This window comes from Verruconis gallopava (assembly GCF_000836295.1).
Source record: "Verruconis gallopava strain CBS 43764 unplaced genomic scaffold supercont1.6, whole genome shotgun sequence".
NCBI lineage: Eukaryota > Fungi > Ascomycota > Dothideomycetes > Venturiales > Sympoventuriaceae > Verruconis > Verruconis gallopava.
In genome coordinates this window covers 780,551-795,683 of record NW_015622142.1, presented here as the reverse complement: position 1 = coordinate 795,683, position 15,133 = coordinate 780,551, and the positions used below count along the sequence as shown (strand labels likewise).

General features: G+C 52.7%; 5 protein-coding genes across 5 annotated transcripts; 2 read left to right on the top strand and 3 right to left on the bottom strand.

Annotated features, from left to right (window-relative positions):
- Positions 1-1,557: 1,557 nt before the first annotated feature.
- Positions 1,558-4,723, top strand: PV09_02570 (uncharacterized protein). The gene is made up of 2 exons (XM_016355633.1): positions 1,558-2,086; positions 2,155-4,723. The coding sequence occupies exons 1-2, from the start codon at positions 1,811-1,813 to the stop codon at positions 3,136-3,138; spliced, it is 1,260 nt and encodes a 419-aa protein (XP_016216769.1). The 5' UTR covers positions 1,558-1,810; the 3' UTR covers positions 3,139-4,723.
- PV09_02569 (uncharacterized protein) lies at positions 4,330-8,034 on the bottom strand. The gene is made up of 3 exons (XM_016355632.1): positions 7,604-8,034; positions 7,069-7,541; positions 4,330-6,704 (listed from the first exon to the last, which is right to left on the bottom strand). Exon 3 carries the CDS (start codon positions 6,691-6,693, stop codon positions 5,041-5,043), a length of 1,653 nt encoding a protein of 550 aa, XP_016216768.1. The 5' UTR covers positions 6,694-6,704; positions 7,069-7,541; positions 7,604-8,034; the 3' UTR covers positions 4,330-5,040.
- Positions 8,035-9,907: 1,873 nt separating this feature from the next.
- Positions 9,908-11,939, bottom strand: PV09_02568 (serine/threonine-protein phosphatase). Its single transcript, XM_016355631.1, has 4 exons — positions 11,588-11,939; positions 11,016-11,493; positions 10,581-10,944; positions 9,908-10,519 (listed from the first exon to the last, which is right to left on the bottom strand). Exons 1-4 carry the CDS (start codon positions 11,742-11,744, stop codon positions 10,262-10,264), a joined length of 1,257 nt encoding a protein of 418 aa, XP_016216767.1. The 5' UTR covers positions 11,745-11,939; the 3' UTR covers positions 9,908-10,261.
- Positions 11,940-12,019: 80 nt separating this feature from the next.
- PV09_02567 (uncharacterized protein) lies at positions 12,020-14,222 on the top strand. Its single transcript, XM_016355630.1, has one exon. It carries the CDS (start codon positions 12,146-12,148, stop codon positions 13,850-13,852), a length of 1,707 nt encoding a protein of 568 aa, XP_016216766.1. The 5' UTR covers positions 12,020-12,145; the 3' UTR covers positions 13,853-14,222.
- Positions 14,202-15,005, bottom strand: PV09_02566 (uncharacterized protein; the record flags this gene model as incomplete). Its single annotated transcript, XM_016355629.1, has 1 exon — positions 14,202-15,005. One exon carries the CDS (start codon positions 15,003-15,005, stop codon positions 14,202-14,204), a length of 804 nt encoding a protein of 267 aa, XP_016216765.1.
- Positions 15,006-15,133: the final 128 nt, after the last annotated feature.

Sequence of the window (15,133 nt, the reverse complement as noted above, 5' to 3'; positions counted from 1 at the left end):
GAGAACTGGTCTCAAGAGACAAGAGATGCGATGGCGCAGTTCCCCGACGACTGGCCTGAGGTGGAACACATCAGCGGAAATGGGTACATTGGCAATTTTTGGTTCCCGGTACTGCAGCAACCCCTGGACGGTAAACAGTATGCGACAATATTAGATGCCATGGTCGCGCCGACCAGTCGTGGGAATATCTCCCTTGTATCTGCCGATACAAATGACAAGCCACTCATAAACCCTAATTGGCTGACGACAAAAGCGGATCAAGAGGTGGCCATCAGTATCTTTAAGCGTGCAAGAGAGGTGTGGGATACTGAAACGATGAGCAGTATCGTTATTCCTCAGGCTGACGGGACGCCGGAATACTGGCCAGGAAGAAAAGTTTCGACTGATGATGACATTTTGAATGTCATTAGAGATAGTCTCATGACAGTATGGCATGCAGCAGGAACATGCAAGATGGGAAAAGCCGGCGATCCCATGGCAGTGATTGATTCGCAAGCAAGAGTGTTTGGCGTCGACGGGCTTAGAGTTGTGGATGCAAGTGCGTTGCCGCTACTGCCACCGGGCCATCCGCAGAGTACCATATACGCATTGGCAGAGAAGATTGCAGAGAATATTGTCGCGTCGGAAGCAAATTAGAAAGGCTGGACTTTGTTCAGCAAGAACATATTTAGATTCATCAATCTAGCGGTTTTTAACCAAATTTTTTCTGATTCGCTTTCGGGTTAGCAATCAGAGTAGTCGAAACTTACGAAGTTATAATAGTAAAACAGAGCTTAGCATAAAGTCAGACGGTAATAGTCTCAATTGTCAATCTCATTCCTCAGGAATCCTTCAGGTATGCAGTAACCAAAATGTGAACCAATACTTGACGCTTGCGAAAATGATGCCGAGATGTTTCTCTGTTTTCCATCCTAAGACCTCAGCCATCACTGTAGATTGAATGCTTGCCGATTCACAAATCGCTCTGCCGTATTACACCTTGCCACTTTAATCTTTGCTGCGGAGCAATGGCTGTGATCATTCACACCGGGAGCTCTTTGCTCGGTACATAGATAATGAAAAATTACTCCGAATGATCCAAGCCTTTGAATACGACTGATGATAAGCAGTCTTTTCAGGGCTGAGGAGAATCAAAAGCCAGCAGAAAGTACCCGCTACCAAAAAAAAACTTAGCAAAGTGGTAACAAGGTGGCACTCTTGTTGTGCAGTCAAAGTACTTCCCTACGCTCCGCTCGGCACGCAGGTTGCGGACGGTTATAGTCGGCTATGACACTCATCCGCACGCGACATCGGCAAAGAGACGAACTCCCTCTGGTACATGCTTCCCGACAGTCTCGGCGGCACACAGCACAAGTCCACACAGCCCAAATGCCGACAGGATGAATGTGAATTCATGAGAGTAGAGCAATTACGAACTAGGGTTCTGTTCGCGTGCGTCACAGTGTAAGCCCGCCTCGCGTGTTGCGAGAGGAGAAAGGGCCAGGCGATTTTACCCGCCCTCGCCGCTATCTGACGCCATCGAGCATGGGCTGGACGTTCTCTTCCCGCCTACCCATACCACAATTACCGGCTCCCGTTAAATGCGATCTAGATTTTTCTTGCCCACGCGCGCATCCATACAAACAAAATTGATTACATCCCCGTTCTCCACAGCAGGCTGCCGACACACAGACCGCCTCCACATTGCTTGCCGAGCGCTATCGCTGTCTTTCGTACCCCAATGAAACCGCTTAGCCTTTAGTTCTACATGTCCAGGTGATCCTCCATCGATCCGCCTTTCTGTTGCTGCTCCCCTTTCTTTCCAGACTTTATGCCGGAGCGCATCGCTTTATACAATGAAGCCGAGACCCGAGAGGCGACAGACAACAGCACCCGTTCCTCGCATTCGCAGATGACGACCGAGTTCGCGCCCAGTGTGGCGGTGGGGAGGGCGCGAAGAGATCCGGCGATTTGCCCTACGGACGACGATACAATCGTACCGCGGAAGAGGACTGGAACCCATATGTCTTCGCAAAAGACGTCTAACAAGAAGAGTTGGGAGTATATAATCAAGAGTGGTGTAGCTGGTGGTTTGGCCGGGTGTGCGGTGAGTGTGACCCGGTCGTGACGTCGCACGCTTTTTAAACTTCGGCACGCTGATCGACGTTCTTGCAGGCAAAGTCCGTCGTTGCACCACTCGACCGCGTCAAAATCCTTTTCCAGACCTCAAACCCACAATTTGCAAAGTACTCGGGCTCGTGGAGCGGATTTGCCGTTGCGTTGCGCGCTATATACGGCCAGGATGGCGCGCGGGGGCTGTTCAGAGGTCACTCGGCTACGCTGTTGCGCATCTTCCCCTATGCAGGCATAAAATTCCTGGCATACGAACAGATCCGCGCGTTTATAATACCTGACAAGGCACACGAGACACCCGTACGACGCTTTGCGTCAGGCTCGCTGGCCGGCATGTGTTCTGTTTTTCTCACCTATCCGCTCGAGGTTATCCGAGTGAGACTCGCTTTTGAGACGAGGCAGGACAAACGAAGCACCTTATCCAGCATATGTCGTAAGATATACAATGAAAGACCGAAAGGGTCTTCTGCGCACGCACGGATAAACACATCGTCGATGTCTTCGGCTACGCTATCCGGCGTGGAGGCAACCTCCGCAGCTCTATCCTCTGCTGCTCCGCGATATGGCATCATAAACTTCTACCGTGGATTTACGCCTACGTTATGCGGCATGGTGCCCTACGCAGGCGCGTCGTTTCTGGCGCACGACACTGCGTCAGACCTTCTCCGCCACCGCGCCATCGCAAAGTACACGACTCTTCCAGAAACAGCCGGCAGCGCAAAGATGGATCCACACAAACCGGCGCAGCTGATGGTCTGGGCACAACTCACCGCAGGAGGATTCGCCGGTTTTTTCGCGCAGACAGTATCCTATCCTCTGGAAATCATACGGCGCAGAATGCAAGTCGGTGGCGTGGTGGGAGACGGATCGAGGCTGGGCATGGCCGAAGTGGCCAAGCGGATATGGATGGAAAGGGGTCTTCCAGGTTTCTTTGTCGGACTGGGCATCGGATACATGAAGATTATACCCATGGCCGCGACGAGTTTCTTCGTGTACGAACGGGGCAAGTATTATCTTGGAATATAGGAACCTCGAGCGCAACGCCTTGCACCCGGACTCATTCGAGGTGCAATTATCATTGGAAAGCATGCTGCATTTTTCTTGTGTATGTTGCGATTCTTTTTGTGTTGGTGGCGGCGTTATTGCCTTTATCGTCTCAGCGGACATTACCCGTCATGATATGGCAGCGGGACAACCATAGAGCTTCAAGAATGGAAATCTGCATTCTTACCCTTCCAAGTCCCCATATCTATCTCCAGGCCTACAAAATCATTATCTTAAGAGATTGCTCTGTCGTCAAAGTTGTCTCATTGTGTTCTACACTAAAACACAGCCATCTATCATTCGACAAAACGCCTTGAGTCCGGCAAACGAGTTCGAAACGATCCTCAAAGCATCACCGGCAAGGTGTTGTTCGGCTTCTCTGTACCTTCATTTGATCTAGTTCCAGCAATAGAAGTGGCTCTGTGTCTCATGCTCGTGCCAATTCTTATGCGCGAAGTCTGCGAAGAGCCTCACAACCCACGAGTATGGGAAGAAGGCTTGGCACGACCATTCCGGGAGGAAGAGAAATGTTCCAATGGCTTTTGACATTTTACTTTTTCTACAGAAAGCTTTGGATTCGATCCAATTACAAAAAAAAAGGATCTAAACAGCCTGCTTCGCTCTGATCGATTTCGTCTTTCGGCGTCACGACACACTAGCTCCGTCGTCCGCTCCGGCTTCCACTCCTGCTCGCTCACTCCGGTCACCGAGTCCCGCAGCCGAATCTTGAACGCTGCACAAATGGATGTGCCGACGTTCCTTTTGCTGTCGGGCGCTTCCGCTGAACTACCGCTCCGCCCGTCCCAGAATCGCTGAAAGGATATCTCTCTCGCGCGGCGTCGTGGAACTTGTGCGCCAACTCTCGTTCTGGCATTCGCCCTCCGACGCGACGAGTCTTCCCATATATACAATGGCCGTTTTATGGCAAGATAGTTATCGTCCTGGTCATCCGGCATATGGGATTTGATAGTATAGATCCACATACCAGCTTAGCCATATTGCCACGTTCTCGTTTACCCAGCATAGGGGTTGGACAGTCATCCAGACCTTGCGATACTTTATGATTTACAAGAGTACGTGCCATTACGCAGGGCACAAAGCCCAAAACAGGTTTGCTACAATATGGTAGAATGTTGACGACGAGAGTGGAAAAAAAAATACGCTGTAGTATTTACAGAGGCATTTTATGTCCACTATATTACATTACGCGAGCGCGAATAGAGAGAAGCGCTCGGCCCCAACACATGTGATGCAAAAATGCTATCCAAGTACGACGCATGCAAACGCTTCCAGTACGGGTAAAAAACACTGGTGGAGAATCAACAAAATGGTCACCAAGCTCAAAGGCAAGAACGGGATACATAGCAGGGATGCCAGGATTGAAAGGCCAGTCCGCCGCCGCCGTCTCCCTCTCCGTGTACAATGATGGGTATCTTAGCGCATCAGAAATTGTTAAGAATAGAACCGCCTGCTTTTGCATCCTCTTGACAATGATAGCGAGGATATTGAAAAATGCGAGCAGATCCTCCAGGCGAGAAAGAAGATGCAAGCGAAGAATCAGTGGCAGAAGAAAATTTCAAATAGAACTAGACAAATGCAATTACAGTCCAAACGAGAGATAATGAGATCAAAACAAAACTGCCTTTGCAAGGGGGGTTTTTTTTAAAAAAGAAAATTCAAACAAGCAGAAAAGTAAATGTATATGTAACGACCATAGGGCAGGCATAGGCCGTCACGAATGTATGCATGATATTACATGAGCGAGCATCGGAATGCACGTCTCTTCTTCTTTGTTGATTTGGATGGCTTCCGCCGGACAACCCGAGGCGACGGTGGTCTGAAGACGTCCTGCCCACCGTCTGAGATCCTCCCGCCGCCTCGCCGTCAACTGGAATCGCCGTAACCCTCGTCAGTATGATATCCACTCGCGGCCGTAGCTTCTTGAAGGCGTCCACCTGGATACTTTGGCGAAACCTCCATGGGCCGAGGGTACTTCAGAGGTGTCGACGGAGTCCTACCGCTTGTTGATGGACGTGACGGTCGTTGGGGAGTCGTGGGAATACGATCACGTGGTGATATCTGCGCCGGCGCATCGCGTCGCGGTGTGCTCTGCTTGCTTGTAGAACGCATTGAAGGACTTGGATCTTTCGGTGGAGGTGCTGGAGGAAGATCTGGCGATCTGCGCGCATCTCTAACGGGAGCCATGCCGTCACCAAAGGAAGAAGCTCTGTCCCTGGTGGTTTTGCGGTCTCGGGGTGTCACAGTCTGGCCTGTGCTCTTGCTTCCCGTTCGCGTATGTCTACTCCCTCGACTGCCGCGACGCTCTTGAGCTGGACTGCTAGGAGTTCCACCTGGGGAACCATCAAACCCACTAGGGACAGTCTCCACATCGCGATATACATTCATCTTCTTAGATGGCGTAGCGGGCGTCAGATCGCTGGTCAAAGTAGGCTCCGGTGCGGGCGGAGGGTAGGTCTGGGGAAACGGATCACCGGTAACTGGCTTCGTTGCCGAAGGCGGTTCGGCTGATGGAGGCGATGTTTCTGCGCCAGGTTTCGGCGTGCCTTCCCACGACTTTCTTTTCATCATTCGACCTAATACACCAACCATATCTGCAGCATCATCATACTGCTCGTCCGTTATACCTATATCTTCACCATCGCGCAGAGAGCGAATAGCCCTTCTGGCAAGCGATCGCGACCCACTATGATCATGGACGCAGTCCCAAAGGAACGCAGCATGTTCAATGGCAACGGATAAACGTAGTGGATGAGCCCCAGGAAGCCGTAAGGTTGCTATGTTCGATGCAGCGCGGAAGTACGTTGCCGTGTTCGGCACAAAGTCAATGGCAGGTAGTAAAAACGCCGAAGGCTTTGGGGGTAGCGGCGCAAAACCAGGAGGCATGGATGGAGTCAGCCCAGGAGGCGGTGTCGTTCCCGGCTGTACACCAGCGTACGGATTTGTCAGAAAGGAAGCATCTGATGTTATAGAGTCGATGTTGTCGCGTAACGTCTGTCTCTTTCCCTTTGACTCGCGCGAGCCCCGCTTTGGGGTGTTGTTTTCGCGCTTCTCCTGAGGAGAACCACCACTGCTACCTCGCCTTCGTCGCTGGCCGTTGTCATGCTTCGGCGAGAGAGGTTGCGATGTCGATCGTTTGCTCGAGTACGCGCTGACTGTGGTTATGGGTGGATTGTTGTGAAATAAACAGAATATGTGATGGAACGATGCGCGCAACTTCGTAACGAGAACCTGGCATTCTGCTCCCAGCTCACCATTCCCTGCATAAGGCATAACGGAGAGCTCCAATATGGAGAGTCCCTCGCGAGATAGCCATATGATTTGGTGATAGAGTTGTAGCGATTTGGTGTCGCGTGACGTGTCGAGCTTCCGTAGCTTTCTTGCCCTGTACAGCTTCTTTGCCAGCACGACTGAGAGGCCTAGAAGCTGGTAAAGTGCTTTCGAAACGAGCGGCGCTATCGGGGCTGATGCATCGGCTATGCGACCTAAATACTTTTGGTCTACATCCGATGAAGCCATTGCCAGGAGACCTAGAGACGTGTTAGGTGGGAGCTCCCTCACGTTGAAGTTGTAGCGGAGATGACGCGGCATAGTTGCAATGCAGGAGTCTAAGTGCTCTCCATCCCCGAAGAAAGATATTAAGGATTTGAAGCACGCCAACAGAGACAAGATTGCAGGCGCACGAAACGTCTGCAGCTCGTTGATAAAAATCTGGTCGTGGCCTCTTCGCGATGAAGGAAACACAATGCTTACAAGACGATTGCGACTTCCGCGTCGTCCGGCAAACGGACAGCCGCGGAAAAAAAAAACAAACAGTACGCACAAAGGGCACCAGTAAGTTGAGTGGAAGAAGAAAGAGACCAGGAGATGATGAGACAAGGAGAACAGACGTACCATAGAACAATGGTCGACCTCAGCACTGGAAAGCACGGATGGTGAACAGACTGCGCCAGCCTTGTAATCTGGACCAAGAGGAGGCTGATGATGATGATGAGAGCGCCACCTGTAGCTGGAGCTACCCGGAGCACCAATCACGACGGACGGAGCTGGTGACAGTCAAGGAAGCGCCGTTCCAGGTAGATGTCGGTACAGTTACCAAATGCAATCAAGGAGCCGCCCAAGAATTAGGTCCCAATGGCAAAGAGCGAGAGCGGAGACGCGGATCGGGGCGTCTGATACGGTCTGATGTGGACCCTCGAGAGTAGCGCAGTAGCGGTTCAAGTCGCCGTTGCGCCGTAAAAGATGGCGACGATGGTGTTTTTCAACGGGAACGCCCACGAACAACGGAGTTACGGGCAAAACGAGTGTCCGTCGCGATGGTGCTGGCGCACTGCAGGAGCGGCGGCGCAGTGTCTGGTAGCTGGACCCTACGAGACATGGTCAGTACTAGCAGCGGGTAAAGATGGGTCAGCCCATCAATGAAGCACACCTGTGTGGGCGTATGAGGCAGAGACAGGACGTCGAGGTCTATCACCAACGGCGTCCTATTCGTCGAGAGGGTCTCGGGGTAAGCCAATGGCAGACGGTGTCACGCCCGAAATTGCAACACGAGCCCGGTGTCTCTGCTACAACGTCATTCGAAGCTTGCAATGCCGGCGGGCGAAGAGGCTGGCAGTCGTGCTGGACGACGCATTGCTTTAAACGCGTGATATGATGTTCTCGGCGGACGGGGCCACGCGCGCGCGCGCCAAACGAGAAATAGGGAACGATTGCTTTTTTGCGAGGGCGTTGTGACCGCGGGAAAAAAGAGGTGAACCGTGACGTTGGGCTGCGTCTCAAAAGGCACTGAGCGGGCCAGCGAGCGGCTGTGGCGTTTCTCTTCTGCGCCCACGCTGGTGCTGATGCTGATGCTGATGCTGATGCTGATGCTGATGCTGGTGCTGGTGCTGGTGCTGGTGCTCGAGCTCTCACGAGTCTTCGACGCTCGCCGGAAGACGTCTCTTCGGTCCGCTTGCGTTCGAGCGCGGATGTCGACACGTCTCGTTTCCGTCCCGAAACGCTTTCGTCTCTCGACTTCTGACTCTTCTGTCTTCGTTCGTCGCGGCCGCGGTCTGGCAGGGGACGCACGGGATTGCTGCTCGAGTCGGCTAAAGGGCGCTTGTGCTCCTTCTCGCCCGCGGAACTTGCTCGTGACGATCGCTTGGGCTATGCTGGCCAAGGGCCATCAGTGTGTGGCATGCGCCGGCGTGAGCAGAGTTGCCACGGCGTGTGGGCGAGCGTCAATGGGTCTTTCGTCGACGGTGTGCGCGTGTAGACTGCAGACTCGAATATACATGTGCGTTTTGTGCGCGCGCACTCACCGTGCAGCCGGACGGGGCAAAGACGGAGCAGGCGAACAAACGAAAGATGGAGAATATCGCATGCACAAAATAGAAAAAGCTGCGGCGGCCCAAAGCTGGGGTTATAGCACGCGCATCCCATCTTTCTCGCCCGTCGCTGCAGCTGTCGCTCTCCTGCGTCAGAAGTAGGGAGGGTCTCTACCACGCCCGCTACTCAAGCGCGACCACGTATCACCCGTGTGCATGAAAACCTCCTGTGCTTGCATGCGCCGTCCACTTTTAGCAATGCAGGCCTTTTGATCGTCCGTCTGTGTGGCGTCATCGCCCGCTGCCAGCTGTCTTCATCGTCCTCTGATCAACGACGTTCGCCGAACGAAGTGGCCGCTTTGCCGTGGCAGGGCTGCTCCCGCTCCCACAGACACCAACAACTTTGCTCAGCTGTGCCGGCTCGCACGAGATCAGCCGCTAAGATCTGGCCTGCGGAGATGTCGAGCCTCAATCCGGGCAGCTCAGCCATGCGAGGCCTGCACGTTGCCGCCCGCTGGTGTCCAGCATTCCTCTTCCGCTGCCATGCTGTCCCCGACGTACGACCGAGCCCACGCTCGCAGGTCCGATGATCTCGACGAACAAACATGGCGCACCCACGCTTCCCTCGCGCCGGAACTTCTCGAGCTTCGCGGCCAAAAAGGCGGGACCAGGGTAGCTCCGACACGAACGCAAGCAACAGAGACACGATGAAAAGGACCGACCTTGGGTCTGCCATTTCAAAAGTAGCGCGTGCCCGCAGCAGGATTGCTCGCTCCAAAAGAGGGAAGTAGCGGTGAGAAAGGGTGACGTCTAGAGTGCGACGTGTGCGCCGACCCGTTTGCGCGATGCCGTCGCTCCACGCCCGCCCAGTCGGACTCTGCACTTTAGACGCCTCGCACCCGCATCGTCGTGCCATTTCCTCACGGACTCTTCGTCTCCCTGAACTTCGCAGGCCCGCAAGAGAGCGCCCAGCTGCTTGCATCAAACCATCCCCCGTCCGAAGATCCCCCCCAACGGCGCCGTCGTCACTGACAAGCCCAGACTTTGTTTTGGCCCCAGCCCTCCTTGCGGTCAATTGCGCTTGGGAACTGACTTCTGTCGCACCTGATGACGGTAGCGCTCGCAAAAGCATTTCACAGCTAGCCTTTTGCGGGGCATACGAAATCGATTGGATCAGACGTCCCCATTTCGATCCCAGCCCTCAGCCTGCAGCTGGAATAGTCCGGACTACGTGTTCAACACCGGCACATTCGGCTGATAAACGGCGAGGCTGGGTGGCAGTGAGAGGACATTGGCCTTCAAAGGCATTGGCAGCTGTCCTCGCTGTCATTTCGCAAAGCGTATGTGCCTGTTGTTCACGACCGCGTCCGGTACAGCTCTCGTGGTTGACGAACGGAATCCAGCTGCGGAACCTTGCCATGCTGATGTATTGACGTACCTTGGCGTCCATCGTAGTGAACCGCTGACCTTTCCACATCTTGTTCTAGAGAGACTTGTGACAAAGAGAAGCTCGGAAAACGTATATTAATACACGTAGCAAACGTATGATACACCTCTCCCTTCGTAAAGGCCTCCACGCCCGAACCTTCCGCAAACGCCACGTTTTGACAACTAGGTCCTGAGCGAACATCCATGCAATATATGCCAACTGTGTTCCTTCTTCCCAACATTTCTACGCCTAGACATGCAACTAGTGGACACGTTGGCCGGGTGTCCTAATCAGCCCTTCTTGAGGTGGTTCATCATGGGGGTATCATGACACAAGGACGTGTGGATTCGTTCTACAAGAAGTACTCTCCCCTTGTGCTCCTGCCTGCGGGCACCGCGCGCCGATTATCCGGTACAGCGCTGAAGATGGTGAACTTTGGGTCTAGGTCTTCTTGCAAGCTCATGATAGAGGCGACATTGCCGCAGCGATAGCAGTAATTAGGCGCGGACCACACTGTGACCACGTCCTTGTCTTTGAAGTGGTACTTGTAGCCCTCATTAACAAGCTGATGAGCGCGAGCTATGAGCTGGAGGCCGTTCACGTGGTTGAACTACATATTTTCGCGTTAGCATCTTAAACGATCCTGGCGTAGCTCGGATAAGGAAACCAACCTCCGTGGCAACTTTATCGCCGAATAGCCAACCTGCACCACGAGGACTGATCGCCCAAGTATCTACTTCCTCCGGGTCGCTCCACACAAGATCACAGAAAGCACCTTCGTGTGGTATCTCCTGCGCTCGGGCGACCACGCGGATCTGATCCAAGGTTCGAATTTCGGGACTAAGACCTCCGTGCACGCACAACACTTTTCCATCAATTATCGCCGCCAGGGTCAAAAAGTCAAAGACCTGGCAGCATGCTTTCCACACGGATGCATTCCCGTATTTTGTCTGACACTCCTCGTAGAAGCCGTAAACCTGCGTGATCTGTCTAGACTCGTGATTTCCACGTACTAACGTGACGCGATCAGGGTATCTGCGCAGTCTGTAGTCAGTAATGTGATCATGTACGGCAGTGGTGTTTCTTGTGGAGGAAATAGAACGTACTTGGCCTTCAGACACATCAGAAGTGTGAAAGTTTCCAGGCTAAAATACCCTCTATCCACAAAATCGCCCAAGAATATGTAATTCTGATTCCCATTACCACCCGAGCCACCCACATTTCCTGACCATACATCTTCATCATTCACGTTTTCTTTAGCGTTGCTCACACTCCTGCTTCTGCCACGCTCCTCTTCGTCATCGTCTGCGTCTTCATCATCCTCACCAGGAGGAGGGCCAACGTAATTCTCGTCTCTTTGAAATCGTCTTTTCATCTTGCGCTTTGCCTTAGGGTCCGTAATTGTTGTGGGAGGTTCTATGTCGGCAGCTGATATGGTTTTCACGGAAATGGGAGAAGTCGCAGGCATAGGTTTGTGATCTGGCATGCCACCGGCGACTCTGAATAGCTCAAGTAGATCGTAGAATTGACCGTGAATATCGCCACATACGGTCACTGGAGTCCTGACGGGTTGTATATTGGATTCTGTGATTGGGAGTCTTGTCAGATCAAAATCGCAATAAAATGGCATGCCTCGAGATGTATCTCCAGATCACACAAGTCTGTGAGGCTGCCTCACCTTCCATCAAATACTCTTTAACTATCTCGCATAATCGCTTCATGTCCGCCTCTGGTAGGTATTTGCATTGTTTTGCTTGCTCTAGCCACTCATCAGGCCCAGCTCCTTTCGATAGACGTGCCGGGCCCGGTTGCGGCACGTCGCTATCTCTTGCCATCTTGTTGTGGATCACAGAGTGCAGTCTGTTCGTGTATGCGTTGTTCGAGGGGGCAAGGCTAGAACTAGGGCCGATCGTGTGACTTGGAGCAGACTCAGCAAGAGGAAACAATAAGACTGTATGCGGAGGCAGCTGGTTTTAGGAACACATTATCCTCTGTAGGCGGCTCGAGGTTGAGGATCTATTAGTCTTGTGTAGTGGTGGAGCTCACGAGGGTGAATTACGCTAGATGCAGTAGCTTCGGTGATCTCCGACGTCCGCACTCATGCACCCACGTACATCAAAAGGTAACCCAAGCAAAAGTCACTAATATTGCACGATAAATTGAATATCGGCCCTGCGCGACGAGCTGAGCATTCGAGCAATTCTATCGAACATGCAAACACCATAAGTACGCAGTCATGGCAGCTCCTTCTCAGTCTGTCAATGGAGTCCTTCAAGTGCCTGCCGCCATACTTAAAAAGAATGACACAAAGCCCGCCAACACGCCCAAAGCATCTCGAAAACCTGCAGAAAGGCTCAAGGTGATAATACGACGGCTTCCTCCGGGCCTTACAGCAGACGAATTTGGCACGATTATTGGCGAGGAATGGAAAGTTGGAGCAGGGAAAGTGAATTGGTTCCAGTACAAACCCGGGAAGGTCTCAAAGGATTTTTCGAAGCCGTCTAGACCCGCGCGAGCCTACTTGAATGTCACAGATGAAAGCCACTTGATACCTTTGAAGGACAAAGTGCTGCAGAGCAATTTTATTGATGCAAAGAACACAACCAAAGACCCCGCACTCATAGGACCACCGACATTGGAGTATGCACCATACACTCGTGTACCGCTCGGCAAGAAAAGGACAGACGCACGGCAGGGCACAATAGATCAAGACCCGGAATTCATCGATTTCCTTCAGAGTCTCACGAATCCAGTGATCAAACCAACCTCACTTGACGCAGACCCAGCGCCAAAGAAGGAGGAAATTACGACGACCCCATTAATTGAGCACCTCCGGGAAAAGAAAGCAGCAAAGGAGAAAGCTAGCAAGTCGGGCAAGGGCAAACAAGAATCTAAAGAGACAAAGGGCGAAAAGGCGAACAAGAAAGCTGCTAAGGGTCAGGGTGATTTGCAAGAGAAGCCGAAGAAGCTCACCAAGGCAGAGAAGGCTGCCCAACAAGCTGTTAAAGTACTGAACAAAGAAGCTGCAAGTGGGACAGACAAAGCTGCAACTGTTCAGTCGGCGGCGAAAGGTGCAAGCGAGCGCAAACCTGAACGTGCCGCGAGACCCATTAGTGTCGCAGCAAGAATACAGCAAGATCTTGGGCTATCACCGGCTGTTAAACGAACAAAGCGTGAGGTTAATACCGAAGCTCAAGCAGCAGGTGCGGCAATTTCGGGATCCCAAGACGCTCCTGCTACTCAATCGCCCAAGAAAGGACCAAAGACGCCCAAGTCAGCTAACACGACAGAGAAGTCGACTTCAGAGACAGCCGATGGATCTAAATCAGTGCCTACCAGCTCTGCCCCGCCCACTGTGCTAAAGAAGCCCCCCCAAGGAGCAAAGGCACAGGCAATGGCTCAACCAACCGCACCCAAAGGCCCAAAGGCACAAAAAACTGCACAACCCGCGCAACCTCCGCAGAGCAACTCTTCTCCAGCTGCCTCGTCGTCAGCCGCGGCGGCTACATCCGCAGAACCGGCAGCGCTCCCTCGTCAAGCCTTCCTTAAGCACGCAAACCCATCTCAGGGCATCACGGAAACTCTTATAGCGGACGCCTTGTCCGCTTTTGGTGCCATCGAAAAGGTTGAAATCGACCGCAAAAAGGGCTTTGCATATGTCGACTTCGCCGACAACGAAGGCATGAAGAAGGCCATTGCTGCGAGCCCAGTTAAGGTTGCGCAAGGGGCAGTTCAGGTGCTCGAGAAGCGAGACAAGTCGTCCTCAGCATCAGGAAGAAACCCACCATCCGGACCTGCGCATATGCCAAGGGGAGGATTCCGAGGCGGTCGGGGCGGAAGGGGTGGAAGAGGAGGGGCAAGGGGTGGAGGCAAATCTGCTGGAGGCCCAGCGAGTCCTTCCCCCAGTAATGCTACGCCCGCTGCTCCAAATGCGCCCACTTGAGAATTATCTGAACACTTCTGTGAATAGCATTCCACACATGTCTTACTCCGGGCCCTACGTCTGATTGGACGACTATAATTACGTTTCGGCAACAGTTACAAGCACGTTGCTCAAATTACAGTATCTACCGATCGAGTGAAACGATCAGGGCCCGACAACAAAACGAAGGAAACCTCAAATCCCCAGGTTGCATAGTAGAGGCATACATGAAGGGGGATGAGATACATGGCGAAGTACTCTTTTTCGAGTCGACGAAGGCATGACGAGTACGTGGGTCATGAATAGGAAGTCTGACGAGATGATCCATCTTTCATGATATGTATAGACCCTAGTCATCAGCTTACTTGATCTAATGTGTGCATTTCTTCAGCTTCCTCTGTTCCCAATCCAACCTCCTCATCCCATATGCTTTCAGATCTCGCACCTCACCCCACTTATAAACAATGTCCCTCATTGTCCCCTCATGCTTATAGCCACACTTCATCAACACCTTCTCGCTACCTTTGTTTCCGCCATACACCTGGGCTCCGACCCTTTGCAACTTCTCTCCCGTGATGCCTTGTTCCTGCTCAAATGCCCAATTTGTAAGTGCATCGCACACAAGCGTAGCATATCCTTTACCCCAGAACTCTTCTCCCAGCCAGTACCCTATCTCCGCATTGCGTCTTAGCACGTCGGTGCCTGGCACAAAGCCGCAGCCACCGATTGGGGGACCTTCTGGCGTGAGGGACACGACCCAGGCATACACGTTTGATTTCTTAGGATTGAGCGCTTTGAGCATGAAGTCGACACCGTCCTGTTCGGTGTAAGGGTGTGGAAACCGGTCAGTCATGTTGCAGGCCACCTTTTTGTTGTTCGCCATTCGCGCAATAGCTGGGACGTCTGATGGATGGTAGGGTCTGACAACTAGTTGCGGTAGCGTTATGATGGGTTTTGGCCATGGCAAGTCGGCGGGGAGCTGCATCTTGACGACGCTGTGAGTTTCTACAGTTCCGCCATGATTTGCACTGGGAACGACAGCTTGTTCAGCAACCTGCTGATGGGGCTCCGCGTCGGCCATATCCGTCTGTTGTTCCTCACCCATAGAGTGAAGGGCCGTTGAAGAAATCCCGTCGACGACTTGAGTCGCTCGTCGTACGTCGTACGTGATCATTGCGTCTATTTATGAAATTGAACAGGCCCAATGCAACGTGTGTTATATGTCTAGCAAGTATGACTGTAACCACGAATACGAATCAGCAATCCCAACCCAAGTTCCCTCCCCCCCACATTAAAAAGTGC